Source organism: Colobus angolensis, unplaced genomic scaffold (genome assembly GCF_000951035.1).
Source record: "Colobus angolensis palliatus isolate OR3802 unplaced genomic scaffold, Cang.pa_1.0 Scaffold174, whole genome shotgun sequence".
NCBI lineage: Eukaryota > Metazoa > Chordata > Mammalia > Primates > Cercopithecidae > Colobus > Colobus angolensis.
Genome location: NW_012114866.1, coordinates 1,895,790 through 1,911,964, shown reverse-complemented (window position 1 = coordinate 1,911,964; position 16,175 = coordinate 1,895,790). Strand labels below are relative to the sequence as shown.

Sequence of the window (16,175 nt, the reverse complement as noted above, 5' to 3'; positions counted from 1 at the left end):
CAAAAATCTATTTAAATCTAAGTTGCTAGTATTTCACTCATTAAGCTATTATTGCTCACCTACTGAAAACTAACCAATACTCCCAAATACAAGATACACATCATAGAATAATTTCACCAATATCCAAATTTTGTCAAAACTCTTATTTTTTTCTCTGAGGTCTCTGACTCATCAAATATCCAAGGATAATCTTAGGATTCACTAGGCATTATCTGAGTATATCCCCTGTCATAAAGTTTCATACTTTGTTTTTAATTGAAATATCTTCAAACGTTTTTTCTTCTTAAATAAGTGCTTACATAAGTAACATAAGTGAATCTTATGGAGTCAATGATAAAAATTAACTGAAGTAAACATAAACTCTATAATGCAGTTATTTTTAAAACTTTATTTTAAAAACATGAGCATTTATTTTGAAAGTTTTGATAATTATTGACATTATTTTCTTGTGATTGGTACAATTAAAAAATAAGTCTATGTTTTCACATTGATTTTAAAAAAATATAGCATCTGTTTGAAATACAAATGATTAAACAAACTCTATTACTTCATAGCTGACCATCTTCCAGAATATTCCCACTTAATTGAATACTTAGAAAAAAGTGGCCAGTGGGTGATTAAAAGGTATATTAAAAGTGAGGGCAGTTTTAATTCTAAAGACAAAAATCTTCATAGGAATCTATTTGTAAGCTTCTGAAATTGCTGCTGAAAGTCTCCAGTCTGTGAATATATCAATTCCCTTTTACAACTGGTGAAGATCATTATGAAATACTGGGAGACATACCCTACAATTTAGGAATTGGTGTGGCTGCCACTGCTATGCTCTCAATTGCACACTCATCCGTTCCTCTGCGGATCCGGAAGTAGCCATCTTCACCCCAGCTGGTGCCCCAGCTATTTTTAACAATCCAGTAATCCATCCCAGAGGCTGAGTCAGTGCCATAGCCCACAAGCAGAACAGCGTGATTAGTCAGCTCAAAGGGGTTGAAAGGGTCTCGTAGACTAGTGTGGTGGTAGATCCCATTTTGGTAGTGGAGGAAGTCATCATAGACTTCAAAAGCAACTGCCAAGGGCCCATGATAGACCAACTCAAGCTTCATCAGGGCTTCATTGCAGCCTCCATAGAAACCTCCCACATAGTGGTACTCAGAGGAATAATAACGAAAGCAGTCTTCCTTCATTTTGCATGGAGAATCAGTGCCTGTGTAAGGGAAGCAAGCTTCTTCCACCAGCCCAAAATCTTGGGCGTACTTTCCTGCAATGAGGTATGGGAAGCCGCCTTCACAGCCTGAAGATGAACAACACACATGGTTATCCCTGAGTAGAAAAAGGATTATCCCATTTTCTATGTTTTTCTTTTTTGCTCCATTATTCTTTGCATGTTACCCCGAAAGTTGTTCTTAGCTTAAGCGTCATTTCATTCATCCATCCATTTTCCAGCTAGCTAACTATCCTTTCATCCCCCTTCTACTTAACAGATATCTACTTAGCACCTAACGTGGGTGTAGCAATGGCAAAGTGGTTAAGTGGGGAGGCTCTGAAGCCTACATAGGTTTAAAGCCACAGCCGTGTGAAGAGTATAACTTCTCTGTATCTCTGCTTACTTACCTGTAAAATCTAGATGGTAGTAGTACTTTCCTCATAGGGTTAAATTAGTTACTTCATGTAAAAATAGCAAAAGTTATGTATCATGGTCATTGCTAAGCAGCCAGACCCCACACCTCAGCTCTTTCTCAAGCAAGTCTTTTCCCTGACAACCTCTTGCTGAAATGTCTTTTTTACCTTCCTCCTGCAGTCCTGACCCTATTATATATATCCATAACTCTGTACTTTTTCTTCACTCTTCTTCACGCTGTTATAATTATTTAATCTCTCTCTCTCACTTAACTGTAAGCTTCATAAGGATAAAGATTGTCTATATATACTATAGCCCCTATAGCCTACAAGTCACAACTAGTATTACATATTTTAGAAAGAATGAAAGGCTCACTAGCAAATAATCACTCATCAGCAGTTTCAGTGGTGAGCTGGGAAATTCCTAGTGGCCAAATCTGGGCTTGACAGCATAGATCTTTAAAATGGTAATGTTTCTCCCTCAATTAATTATAGCTGTGTTTTTGACATACATCATATACAGCCTGATCTGAAAGCCTAAGTACAGATTTTTTTTTTTTTTTTTTTTTTTCATAACAGGGCCTCACTCCAATTGCCCAGGCTGGAGTGCAAGTGGCATGATATCAGCTTACTGCAGCCTTGACCTCCCGGGCTCAAGTGATTCTCAAGCAAACGCCACCAAGCCCAGCTAATTTTTTGTATTTTTAATACAGACGGGGTTTTGCCATGTTGCCCAGGCTGGTCTCAAACTCCAGGACTCAAGAGATTCACCCATCTCAGTCTCCCAAAGTGCTGGGGTTATAGGCACGAGCCACTGCGCCCAGCCCTAAGTACAGAATTTTAAAATTCTCCCAGAGGGAAACCAGTGTTAGTATGGTTTTAAAAAAAGTTAGGTTTTGGAGACGATAATTAGAAGTGAAACTCCAATGCTAAAGGCTGTGAGACCTTCAAATTATTAGAAAAATTTCTTTGTTCCTGGTCCCCGTCCATAAATAGGGATTATACTTACTACTACTCAGAGTTTTGAGCATTGTTAGGCAATATATGTAAGAGGCAGAGCTCACTCAATATATAGTAACTATTGACATTTTGGTAGATGGTACAGTGAATTCCATGAGAAACCATCCATTAATAAGTTATAGGGCCAGACTTGCACCTGGGTTTTCTGACCATAGACACTGTGCTCTCTTTACTGCACCATCCTTTTGCCTTTGCCAACAACAGCCAGCTCCACACAGGTAAATAGCTCATAAATGGTATCTGAAATGCAACACTTACCTTGAGCATACTGACTGCAAGACACGACCTCCTGAGGGCTCAGGATTGGGGTCTGAGAATTGTTGGTTAGTATACGGATTCTCGCTTCTAGCATACCCACAGAAGCAAATGAGTAGCAGCTGCCACAGGATGCTGGAGATGAAAAAAAGATATATAATCCAGGAGCCATCTGAAGCCTCACAGAAAATCATACAGAAACCTTAGTGAATCACATACATTAATGTTTATACTGAATGTTGTTGTTTATAAGAATCAGCACAATAAGAAGACTCAACTAACAAGCATTGCTGAGCTTATTAAGGCAATCATTAAGATTTCATCCTTTTTCATCAAAAGACAAACATTAGTACATGGGATTTTCTTTGAGAATATTTTAGAAACTAAAAAATCCCCTCACAATTTCTGAGAAGTTTTTGGCAATATTCTTGATAATGATGAAAGGATTTATGTCTGCAACATTAAAAGCCATCAGGTTGGGAGAAAACTGTGGAGGAATACATGTGAGCTGAGCTTTCAAATACCTCTAATGCAATGAGATGAAGGTTTATGTCCCGCCAAATCATGTTAAAACCCCAATCCCCAAAGTGATGGTCTTAGGAGGTGGGGCCTTTGGGATTAGTGACCTAATACAAAAAGCTCCAGAGAGAACTCTCATCCCTTCTACCACGTGAAGTTATAAACAGGAGTCAGTCTGAGCCCTGTTTCCTTTTAACTACTGCCATTTCTGATGTTCCCTAAAATTCTCCCTCTAAAAATCTCAGATTGACCATATTATACACTGTTTTCCTACTGAGAGATTACCTAAATTATGAAGATTAGAAAATCATTTGGAAGAAGGCCCTGTGAATTCATCTAGTGTACAATCTGCTCACTTGATAACATGTAAAGGTGGCTCAGAAAGAAGCAATGAGCTGTCCAAGGACACACAGCTAACAGATAGCAGGGACAAGTGCCTTACTGTCTCCTAAGGCAGGATTAGTGTCCTTTTCAATTTATGGGTCCATGTCTACTTTAACCAAGGTTCAGATTTTCTCTCCCTGTCTCGTAGTCACTAGACAGAGCAAAATTAGCTTATATCTTTTGTTTTCAAAACCATGCAGATGATACTATCTATAGGACCCATCCTTCAAATGAAAAATGTCAACATTGTACATTGCACACTGAACATATAACTATGTTCAGCAGTACCTTCCAACAGTGAAGAACACACTGAACTAGGAGTGAGGATTCTTGTTTGTTTGGTTTTTTTTCCTGCTTTCTTGTTTTGCCCCTCATTAGTTGTGCAACACTGGACAACTTACAAATACACCTTGGCGCCTCATGAAAGGAAACCAATGTCAAAAAAATAACACATCCCAGGAGAGTCTGGAAAGGGTCCCTTTCTGACCGTCCAGCTTTCTCGGCCCATAGCAGCCACGGAAATAATCTCTCTCAGTACTGGTCATTAAATTCTCATTATCTAACCATCGATCACTGTGGGAGGGACAGGCCACAAGTGCATTCAAGGGCTCCGAATGTGTTCTATTTACAGAGCAATCACAGGAACAAGGGAAGAAGACAACCTTCATCAGGCCACTGACTTGTAAGAATGTGTCAGCCACCAAGGGAATTAATGCCTCATTTCAACAGCCAAGGCCAATCTGATTCTAAAAGAGCCATTTATCTCTTAAGAATACTGCAATGCAATAAAGAATAAGAAGTGATTCTAGCCCAGCCAGAGCTCTGCAGTAATCAAATTTCTACAATCTCAAATAGATAGTGTTATTTTCTTATGGTATAACTATATTCAGCAGTACCTTCCACCAGTGAAGAACATGCTGCACTAGGACTCAGGAGTCAGGATTCTTTTTTTTTCTTTTTTTTCCCTCTTCTCTTATTTTGCCTCTCATTGGTTGTGCAACACTGTGCGCTTGACCTTTTGACACTGTTTTTTTTTTTTTTTTTTAATCTTTTGTGTAAAATGAATTGGGTGGAGCAGTTTAAGGTCTCTGCCTTCCTGCTCAAATAGTATAAACAGCATTTTGAAACAAGACTTAAATGGATTAGGCTTTACGCATTATGAAAACACTCTGTATTTCCTAGTTAATGTGACCCAGGAGAGACACTTCCCTTCTCTCTTAAAAATATAATAATAAATAAAAACAGTAGAGCTGGGAGAAGAACACAGAAAGCCCATTCTGCCCTATTTCTAAGCTTCTCTTCCCCCTCATACCTCAAAGTATTAATAAATCTAGCTATAAGGCTTGTTCTTAAATCTGTTTCCAAGTGTAAAGGTAAAACCTCATTTGTCCTCCCACTATTTCTTTTTTCTTTAATTTCAATTTGCTCTCTGACTAGAGAAAAGCTGTGAATTCCCTTAATTGCAGCTAATTCTGAAATCTGGGTTATACAGAACACTGGTATTGGCAAAGTTGGTGGGAATTTTCAAGTAACCCAATAAGTAGGAAGAGAAAATACTTTTTTCCCCAACTTACAGTATAGAATACCAAAAGAAAGTCAAAAGAGGAACCTCTAAGTAGATTATTTTCTCAAGTACCTGACAAGGTACTGTAGATGAGGGGTCAATTCAGAAGCAATTAATCCATCAAAGCCCTCTGTTTTGAAATTGCCATTTCTCTGTACAAATCTTATTTATAACAGTCAGAGAATAAAGAACATTGGAGAAAATAATAGCTTTTACCAAGGTCTATGAAAACCAATGTCAAATAATTTGGCTTTAGAAAGTCTAATTTCCTTTACCTGAATTATTATCTCATATAACTTGTCAATCATATCTTTTGGGAAGGGTTTGCTAAACTTTTCTACCATCTCTTATGTTACCAGTGAACTTAAAAAATGCTTTATTAAAGTAGTTATCATATTTTAATGTTTTGCTTGTATGTCTTGCTAAACTGTAAATCACCAGGACAAGGACTATGTCATATTAGTCTTTATTTCCTCTGCCATTAAAAAAAATCCTAACACATTTTAGATGTTCTGGTAACAACACCAGAAGCAACACTATAATATCAGTAGCTCACATTATAGCAATGCTAACCATGTGCCAGGCTACCTCAATGATCAAGTCAACACATGATATGCACTATTAATTAATCCTCTCAAACAGACATAAAAAATCTAGTTGGTGATAGCGTAACTTGCAATCTCTTAACATGGACCCTTCAATTTCACTTTGCATTCATTTCTCAATTATCTTCAAAGTTATCTTATTTCCAATCCCACTTTCCAAGGAAGCCTTCCCAGGAAACTGAGAAGATAGGGAAAGATTTCAGGACCTATACTTTCTTTAGAGCTGAAGAGCCCAGAATAACTGGTAGAAAAGCAAAGAGATGAGACCCTTAGCGTCTGATGAAGAAGAGAAATGTTGATAACTGGCTGTTATAAGACCTACTTGGGACTCTCAACATTCAGAACACTGCAAGAATTCAGTGAGATGGGAGCCTGAAGAGCAAGTGATGAAAATGAGACATGGAAGAGACTGATTATCACTAAAATTTTACGAAAGGGAAACAACAGTTTATCTTTGGGTACTCTAAATTTACAATCCTCCCAGGAGACACTAATCAGAATATTTACAGATAGCAAATACTAAACCTATTTTATAGTAACAAATCAGTCATGGGTAGTATTATCTTCAAAATGAGCTTAGAAGTAATAAACCTGAGTATTGCATAGATTCTCCAAGTCATTGTGGGCTAAAACTCAGGATAAAAAGATAATTTGCTATCAAGTGCAGTTAGAGGACATGTTATGAAATCAAATGTTATCAAATTTCTGAAAATAACTGGTAAAACTCAATGATAGGAATATTTTCATGAACCTGAGCTCTGCCCTCACGCCATCACTCAGGAAGCTGGGTTAATACTTATCATCACATGTCATATTTTAATGTAAAGTGAATTGAAAGGTCCTTACACAGCTCAAAAAGTCTACCAGGAAAATAATTTAAGGATTTATTTTATGGGTTCATGTAGTAATTAATGACTAAATTAATGGGGGTAGGGGAATAGAGAGACAGATAGCAAACAAAGATTCCAACAAACCATTTGCAGAATGGTACACAATTCTTTGCTTCTACTAGACTCTTTCCTACTAGGAGGGCAAATGAGTTTGTCTCACATATCACTCACTAGCTACCTGGAAAATATACTGAGAAAAGTACTGAAGAAATGCTAAGCTCAATTGAAAAGAAATTTTTTTACCAAAGTCTGCTGTGGATATAAAAGGAAAGAATAATTCATAGGCCACCTATTTTCTATTTCTGTAATAAGGGGATCATGCCCATTCCATCTAGGTATCCCCAAAATCCATCACAGAGCAAATGTTCAATAAATAGTTCAGAATAAATTAATAAAAAACTTAGAATTCTTTTTTACCTTGGTTTCGAACAGGACTGACAAAATTGATACCGTAAACATTTCTCCAGTCCCAAGATGTTGGCAAATGCAAAATCTTTTGCTGTATTTCAGCAGTAAGTGGTGCAGGTTTGGGCCTAGAAAGGAAATACACATTTGATATCAACACATAATCTTTCATTTGAGGATGATTTTCTAAACTCTGTTATAATTCTATGATTTCAGCTACCAGACTAGCTAGGATCTAGATTCAGACCCAAAGAGCACTTGTTCTATGAGTGATTCAATGTGTCAGTTATACAACAGAGTTGTGTAAATGGCTTTCATTCATTGTTTCTTTTTCAGTATCTAGTATTGATAATTTTCCCTTGTGAAACCACACTGGTTTTGTATATCACTATGATGTTATTTTTAGTTTGCCTGAATAGCTGCATTCTTACTCACTTTTGAAAGATTTTTGACCAAGAAAGAGATGAGAAGTAGAAGACATAAGAAGGGTTTAGAAAAAACAGAGGAATCACTGATGTTTGACTTAGGAGACAGACACATTGGTAGTGGGGTGGCTGTAAAAGAAGTGAAGTTGGCAAAGGAAAAACAAGGTCTATGTGAAGCAGGAGAATAGGGTCTGGAGGCAGGGAACATAAGGCCAATTCATGCTGACTTCCTAGAACTAAATAAAATGGCAACACTTCAGCAGTGGCAGGAATGTGAACCGCTTTGTAACTTCACTTCATCCTCTGCATTTACACAGGCCACAACTCCCAGGAGTAACATCCTCTCCATTAACACAGGGCCCATACCGAGTAAATGACTTTGTAAGTATACTCCACCCTCTTCACTTACATAGGGCATACACCAGGTAATCAATGGAAAACCTCTAGAGGGTATTGAAACCCCAGAAAATTCTGTAACGAGGGCCTTGAGTCATTTACTTAGGCCCACTCCCATCCTGTGGAGTGTGCTTTCATTTTCAACAAATCTCTGCTTTTGTTGCTTCATTCTTTCCTTGCTTCATTTGTACATTTTGTCCAATTCTTTATTCAAAACGCCAAGAACCTGGACACCCTCAACCAGTAATATAAGCATAACATAGGCTGACTAGCTCCGTAAACAACAGATAAAACTGTTTCATTATAGAACCACACCTTATATGATAGTGTTGGGCTGTAAGACACACAAAGGAAGTTGCCTAGGCCCACGAATGAACAGACATTTTTGGGAAGTGAGAAAATTGTTCTAACAGCTTCTCTATATTAGCGATTTCACACATACAGAGAGAGAGAGAGAGAGAGAGAGAGAAACACACCACAGCGTTAGACACATTCGACTTCTAGGAGTTTCCCGAAGACTGCCAAATGGCCTCTCTGTTCTATGTCTCTATGCTGCTGCTCCTGTAACCTCAAGTGCCTGTTACTCACCACTTAAAACTCCCCTAAGAGTTTTTCCCTAACTTCTAATTTTTAAAACTGCTCATAAAGTAGCCTCCCCTCACCAGCCCCCAGCGAAAACTCACTTCCTCTCTCTCTCTGCTCCTTCAAATTTTTTGTTAGGGCACTACAGTCACAATGTGGTAAAAATTATTTTTGGTTACTATAAACTACTTGAATTTCTTATTCAACTGGGCATTGTCATATCAAACTGTTCTAGTTTTTCAGTGGTTACCAGATGTTTTTTACTAGGCTAAAATTTAGTCAATGGCAAAGATTCTTTCTGGGCTACTTCTGCCCTCTGCATCTATCCACAAGTGGTCCTGTCTCTCACAACTTCTCTTATATATAACACAGGTTAAGAATACATGACAAAATGGAACTGAGATGAAACAAAGAGAAAAACAACAATGATTTCTTCAAGAATAGCAACTGTAACCCTGACAATTGTATAGACTAGAGAAACGCTAGTTAATTGTTCACTAATTGTTTTTCTCCTAAACCAGTCACATTGGTTGAAGATATACATGATACAGAGATAAATATGAGATGGTCATTAACAATACGGAAGACAAGGTTAAGAGAAATAATGCATACAAAAATTACTATAACAAATAGAAAGAAGTTACAGTAATGCTATAAAACATACAACCTGGACAAAGTCTAAATAATCAAGGATCATAAAAATCTATACCCATATATAGGTAACTTTATATATGGGGTGAGAGAAAAAACAAAGCTTGGACACTTCTTCTAAGATATATAAATAAAAACTAAGATGCAAACTATTTCCATCTTTGAATAGAAATAGTTTCTGTGGTTTCACATTGAGAGAGTACATTGAAGAAGAAACTCAGTTTTTTTTTTTAATCTCTCACTGACCACTATCAACTATCAACACAAAAGACTTCTGTGATCAAATGCATGTGGGTTTCTCCCCACACATCAAGCAAGCAACTATTTTCACAGTGGCTACTAGCTGGGTGTCCCCCAATCCAGTTTTGACACTGTGTACCTGGAGATGGCATCAGATCTCACAGGTTGAGGGCTCCGTCCCACAAAACAGCCCCCTACTTCCAATGCCAATTGAAAGCCCTAGGTTGTTTACCTGTGCTTCTGACCAACCAGCTATAATGTGGGGATGCTATGACACCCTTCTTGGGTTCAATTACTTTGCTAGAGTGGCTCACAGAACGCAGAGAAATACTAACTAATGTTTATTGGTTTATTATAAAATATACTACAAATGAAACAGATGAAGAAATGAGTAGATAAGTCCTTAATAAAATGGCAGCTGTTATGAAGATAACATCCATGTCATCAACAGGACTAAATAAGATGCTGATACAGTTTAAAGCAATTATCTGGCACAAAACAGTCATTTCAATATTAAGTATGGGGGAAGGGGCACACAGCTTCCATGCCCTCCCTAAGCACAGCACCCTCCAGGAACTTCCACGTGTTCAGTTATCTGGAAACTCTCTGCACCCTGTCTGTGTGAGCCTTATATGGAGACTACACTGAATAGGCACAATTGACCACCATGTAGAGATGTGATTGGACAAAAAGGGTATGATGTAAACACAGCCAGATCTGTCTGTTGAGATTCTTCTTAGCCTCTCTCAACAGTGTTCTTTCCTTTAGGGTATGACACAGGATGTCTTTGGAAATGAAAGTCCTATGACCCAAGATCAGAAAGGCAAGGGAAGATGAGAGTGCTGTCCTGGGCAGGTGAGAGAAGGGCAGAAGAAGAGAGAGAGAGAGATTCTGTTTTCTGAGGCCTAATGTGCTCCAACATTAAAAGACAGTAACAAGGCCTATGGGAGTTATGAGCCAGGAACTGTGGACAAAATCCAGTATGTGTTCACTAGTTGTCTTGTTTAAACCTAAGAATATAAAGGATAAAAGAAATTTAAGTTTGGCAGTGCAATGTAATTTTAGGGCATATGATTTTATCACTTACTATCTGTGTAACATTTGGCAAGGAACCTAACAATACGAAGCTACAGTTAACTTCTACTTAAGTGGTTATAATCATGCTTACCTCAAAGGTTGTTATGAAAATTCAATGTAATGATGGGTAACAAGCACTCAGAACAGTGCCTTTTTCTGGTAAGTCCTTAATAAAATGGCAGCTGTTATGAAGATAACATCCATGTCATCAACAGGACTAAATAAGATGCTGATACAGTTTAAAGCAATTATCTGGCACAAAACAGTCATTTCAATATTAAGTTCCTTTTTTCTACCATCCCATAAGGTGGAGATTTGCCCATCATTGCACACACAAACAAAACAAAAACAATGTGAAAACTGAGGCTTAATGTTGTTGTCAAAGGTATTTGAACCAGAGCAACTCCATCTGAACAGGAACTGGGTAAGATGAGGCTGAGACCTACTGGGCTGCATTCCCAGACAGTTAAGGCATTCTAAGTCACAGAATGAGATAGGAGGTCAGCACAAGATATAGGTCATAAAGACCTTGCTGATAGAACAGGTTGCAGCAAAGAAGCCAGCTAAAACACACCAACACCAAGAGGGCCATGAGAGTGACCTTTGGTCTTCCTCACTGCTACACTCCCACCAGCACTAGACAGTTTAAGAATACCATGACAGACCAGGTGCGGTGGCTCGCATCTGTAATCTCAGCACTTTGGGAGGCCGAGGTGGGCAGAGTGAGGAACTCCTGAGGTCAGGAGTTTGAGACCAGCCTGGTCAACATGGCGAAACTCTGTCTCAACTAAAAATACAAAAATTGATTGGGCATGGTGGCTCAGGCCTGTGATCCCAGCTACTTGGGAGGCTGAGGCAAGAGAATGATTTAAACCCAGCAGGTGGAGGTTGCAGTGAGCCAAGATTGCTCCACTGCACTCCAGCCTGGGCAACACAGTGAGACTCTGGAAAAAAAAAAAAAAAGAATGCCATGACAATGTCAGGAAGTTATCCTATATGGTCTAAAAAGGGGAGGCATGAATAATTCATCTGTTGCTTAGCATATAATCAAGAAATAACCATAAAAATGGACAACCAGCTGCCCTCGGGGCTGCTCTGTCTATGGAGTAGCCATTCTTTTATTCCTTTACTTTCTTAATAAACTTGCTTTCACTTTGCACTGAGGACTCGCCCTAAATTCTTTCCTACGCAAGATCCAACAGCCCTTTCTTGGGGTCTGGATCAGGACCCCTTTCCAGTAACACTGTGAAAATGAAGAGAGAGAAAAAGGAGTTTGGGGGATAAAAAGGTGAGAATTACAAACATTTTGAGTAAAAGACACATGATTGGCTCTTAATCTTTTGGCCCACATTCTTCACAAATCTAGTGAAAGCTCTAGATTCAGAAATGCTCATAAACAATAAATGTTGTCTGTAATTTCAGCAGTTTCACAGACTCCCTATATCTCAAGCTAAGAATCTTTGAGAGTTTCTATTATGTCACTGGATTCTTAGAACAGAACTAATTTATATACAAAACTGCTAATGAAAATCAGGCAGCCAGACTATAATATCTGCTTTAATATTTCCTACTTCACTCAATTCCATCTCCTACCTATGAGCTTTGGACAAGATAATTTGAATATGAACTCCATCCCCCACGTGGCGTGGCCAGCCTAGTGTCTCTCAAGCTCTTTCTCTACTACATTGCCATGGTCTTTCCTTATGCAGCAAGCAGGAAGAACCCCTCAGGCGGTTACAGGCAGGAGGCTAATCCATAGCTTGGGGGAAACAGGACAAAGCTCCATGCCAGAGTGTAGAAAATGGAAAGGGGGCAATGGAAACAACAGACATGTGAAAGAAAAACTCATAAATAGGACTTGGAAAGTGACAGAATATGTATCAATAGGAGAGAAAGATCGTTAACAGATCACATCAAAAGTTACAACTGGGATGACCAATAAAATGGCGAGCAACACCAGTAGGACTGGTTAGGAGGGAGGATGGTATTCAGCATTCATATTTTTATTAATGATAAAATGTGTGCTTTATTACCTTGGGATTTTTCGACTGTGGCCACCACTTCTCTTAATCATATCTCCCAGGGTAAGAGTCTCATATTCCATGTATGTAGTTGCAGTCCAAGACTTCTGAATGGCATTGATAGCTTTCACAAAGTTGGGGTCATATTTGTAGAGCCTATTAGAATACCTGTCCCCCAAAATGAGATCATTTCAGATATAGTCTTTACTGATGTAAACAGAGTAATTAAAACAGGCCTCACACTCTGTGCTTAAGTGGAAAGTGGTACAATCTTTCAGGAAGGTAACTGGCAATATGTATCAATAGCCTAGAAGAGCCTGGCATGTCTTCTCTAAAAATAAAAGTTCAAGTTAACTAAGATGCATGTATAAGGATTTTCCATGAAGTACTTTTAAACTACTAATAGATTGTAAATAACTGAAATAAATATTTTAAGATAAGGAACAGATTAATATTTCATTTTCTATATAATATATTCATTAAAAATGTCTAGAAAGTTATTTAATGATATGGAAGAGTGTTCACAACTATATTAAATATAAGAAGAAATCAAAGTTTATACATAATCATATCAATGTATCAACTTTTGGACAGTAATATATGTATATATGCATATTAATGTATATGTATAATATATGCATACATATGTATGCGCACACGCACTCACACACACATGCGCGCGCACACACTATAAATGCATTTTTTAAAATGCCAAACACGGTTACCACTGAGTGGTGGCATGAGATGCCCAGCTTTCCCCTATCCCTACAGTTTCTACAGTGTACCTTTATAACCTTTTTAATATGAAAAAAGAGAACAGCAAAACCTGTATGCAACATATATACAACATGCAAGCATTATAACCATATGATGCAAAAATGAATTATACTTTATGGACATTTGGCTTATACTTGTTACTCAGAATTTAGTTCTTGAACCAATATCAGCAACACCTGGAAGTTTGTTAGAAATGCATACTTTAGGTGCTCAGTGCAGATCACCTGAATCAGAATCTGCATTTTTTTTTTTTTCTTTTAACAAGATCCCCGGGTGATTCACAATAACATTAAAATCTGAGCCACATTGGTTCACCTTGTGCCAAATGCTTGGATACTTATGTAAATAGACGTAACACACAAAGAGCATATTTACAAAGCAGAAAAATTCAGGGAGTTGATTATTCATTTATTTCAAACATTTATCATACCTGTGTGCTGGATGCTATGAATTATAGAACTCACCGTATTATTACTATTAAAAACGAGTCTGTGGTTTCAGAGTGACTCACTATCTGAGACTTCCATAAACATTCAACTATGCAAAGCAAGATATAATTAACCTGAGTAACATTTTAGGCATACTCCAAAGTTTCCTTTCTGTTATAAATCATGTGTGTAGAGAGAGAATTTTGATATACTCTAAGAACCTGAGAGCACTGAAAATAATCAGAAAAACGTGCAACCAGGTTGATAATGTTTTAATGTTTTTGTCTTTCCCACTTGCTGCAAACAAGTTCTTTCCCACTTGTTACAAAGTGTGAAAAAACCGGAGAGGTACCTTTATCAAGCAGATTATAAAACTGTATCATATGTATGACTACACTAACACAATAACAAAAACAAGTTATTGTTGTTTCATTGTTTCCTTAGGCAAAAGAATATATGTTAAATTGTAAATGAAATACTTTTAAGATATTTTCCCACAATGAGAGTCAATACTTCATTGACTGTAGATATCTGAGGAGCAGTAGCCTGCTGTTTCCCTTGCTTTATCGTAACATCTAGCAAAACCTCGTGTGTTGACATGTGCATTAAAGTCATGACAAAATAGCATCCTCCGTCTTAAATAATATTATTTTTGGTGTTTAAGATCAACGAGATTGAAAATAATGTATCTTACTATAGGATAACAGATCATTAAGAGCTGAAAGAGACCTCAAAGGCAATTCAGTCCCACATGCTTATTTCACAGGTGAGGCAATGTAGGTGCTGAGCACTCTGGTTGGGAGCTTCTTCATTAAATGAGACAATGTTTGGAATATCAAATAGAGTACAACAGTACATAGCATATCCTAAATGGTAGGGTGCAAAGTAAACAAGTTAAAAGGAAATGCATAGCTCTAGGATCAAGCCAAACAAAGCTATTTAAAACCTAAACTCAAAATGAAGGGGATGAATTAGTCTAGATGTTGTTCAGCACTTTTGCAGACAATTCATTCTCCTTTAAATCGTCTCTCTTACCTCTGTGCTGCAGTCATTCATTGCTAGTGTTGCCTGGCTTGGGATGATTTGTACATGTACATTTTTAGTGGCTTTTACAACTACATAAAATAGAAAAGGTAACAACATTTCATCTCTTCCTTCCACAACTAATAAAGTCTTATTTGAAATCTCCTGTTTGTGTGGTTCACAGTTAGTTATAGATTTAATTTAACAGTAAACATTCACTGCAGGTTATAGTCTGAACTGTGTCCCCCCAAAAGTCGTATGTTGAAATTCTAACCCCCTGTATTGCAGCCATATGACTGTATTTGGAGACAGAGTTTTAAAGAGGTAATTAAAGCAAAATTAGGCCATATGGGTGGGTCCCAATCCAATATGACCGATGTCCTTATAAGAAGAGGAGATTAGGACAGTCAGAAAAGACTGTTTAGGGACCCAGTAAGCAGGCAGACATCTGCAAGCCAAGGAGTGTGGCCTTGGAAGAAATCAAACCTGACAACACCTCGATCTTGGACTTTTAGCCTCCAAAATTGTGAGAAAACAATCTTCCTTAAGCCACCCGGTCTGTGGTACTTTGTTATGGCAGCCCTGGCAAACCAACAGGCTGCATAAATACTAAGAACTTTGATTCCAGTTTTTTATGGTCCTGTTTAAAAGTTGCCCAGTTAGTATCACCTATACTTGTTGCAGCATAAATATATGTATCTACATGTATTATGCGAGATGCCCTTATTACATGGCAACAAGTAAAATGGCTTTTCTTTATTAGTAATTTGCAATTCTGTGGTCCATTACATGATTTCACTTAAAGAAATCATTGGTCCATTACTTTTGGAATACTTTGAAAAAATACTCTCAATTATATTCGTCAATTTATTTTTTCAGTAAGGTTTTATATAGCCTGGCAAATATTTCTAAGCCAAAGACATTTTGTATAATCAAATTAAAATTCCAAAAATATACATACATATTCACACATACTATAAAACAAAACTAAACGTGTATCTCACTTGTAGCAACTCACTTTTCCTGAGAATTCTTAAGGTGTGCTGTGTTCACATACACATTCTCAGAGGCAGTTCCCACCTTCTTTCCGGTGAAACAAGCCCAGTTCCGGCCCAGCACATCATGCACCCACCCAGTCATTGTCTCATTGCAGTAAATGGTCACCTTGATGCCCTCTTCTTTATACTGCAAACAAATAAGGGAAAAGGAAACCAAGTAAAATCTGTTTTCAAATTTCAGGTCCATTTTCCATGGCTCTCATTCATAGGAAATGTGCCCCTTTTCACCCTGTGCCCATCA

General features: G+C 37.7%; 1 protein-coding gene across 2 annotated transcripts in view; it reads right to left on the bottom strand.

Annotated features, from left to right (window-relative positions):
- Positions 1-368: 368 nt before the first annotated feature.
- CTSC (cathepsin C) overlaps positions 369-16,175 on the bottom strand; it is a 40,508-nt gene continuing 24,701 nt past the window's right edge. The window contains exons 3-7 of one of the 2 annotated variants that reach the window (XM_011938477.1): positions 15,895-16,061; positions 12,661-12,816; positions 7,269-7,384; positions 2,893-3,024; positions 369-1,288 (exon numbers count right to left, since the gene is read on the bottom strand). In XM_011938477.1, coding sequence (XP_011793867.1) covers positions 786-1,288; positions 2,893-3,024; positions 7,269-7,384; positions 12,661-12,816; positions 15,895-16,061 — 1,074 coding nt within the window. In that variant the 3' untranslated portion in view covers positions 369-785. Of the gene's footprint in view, positions 1,289-2,892; positions 3,025-7,268; positions 7,385-12,660; positions 12,817-15,894; positions 16,062-16,175 lie in introns of those variants that run through there. The other variant, XM_011938481.1, reaches the window with a different exon arrangement.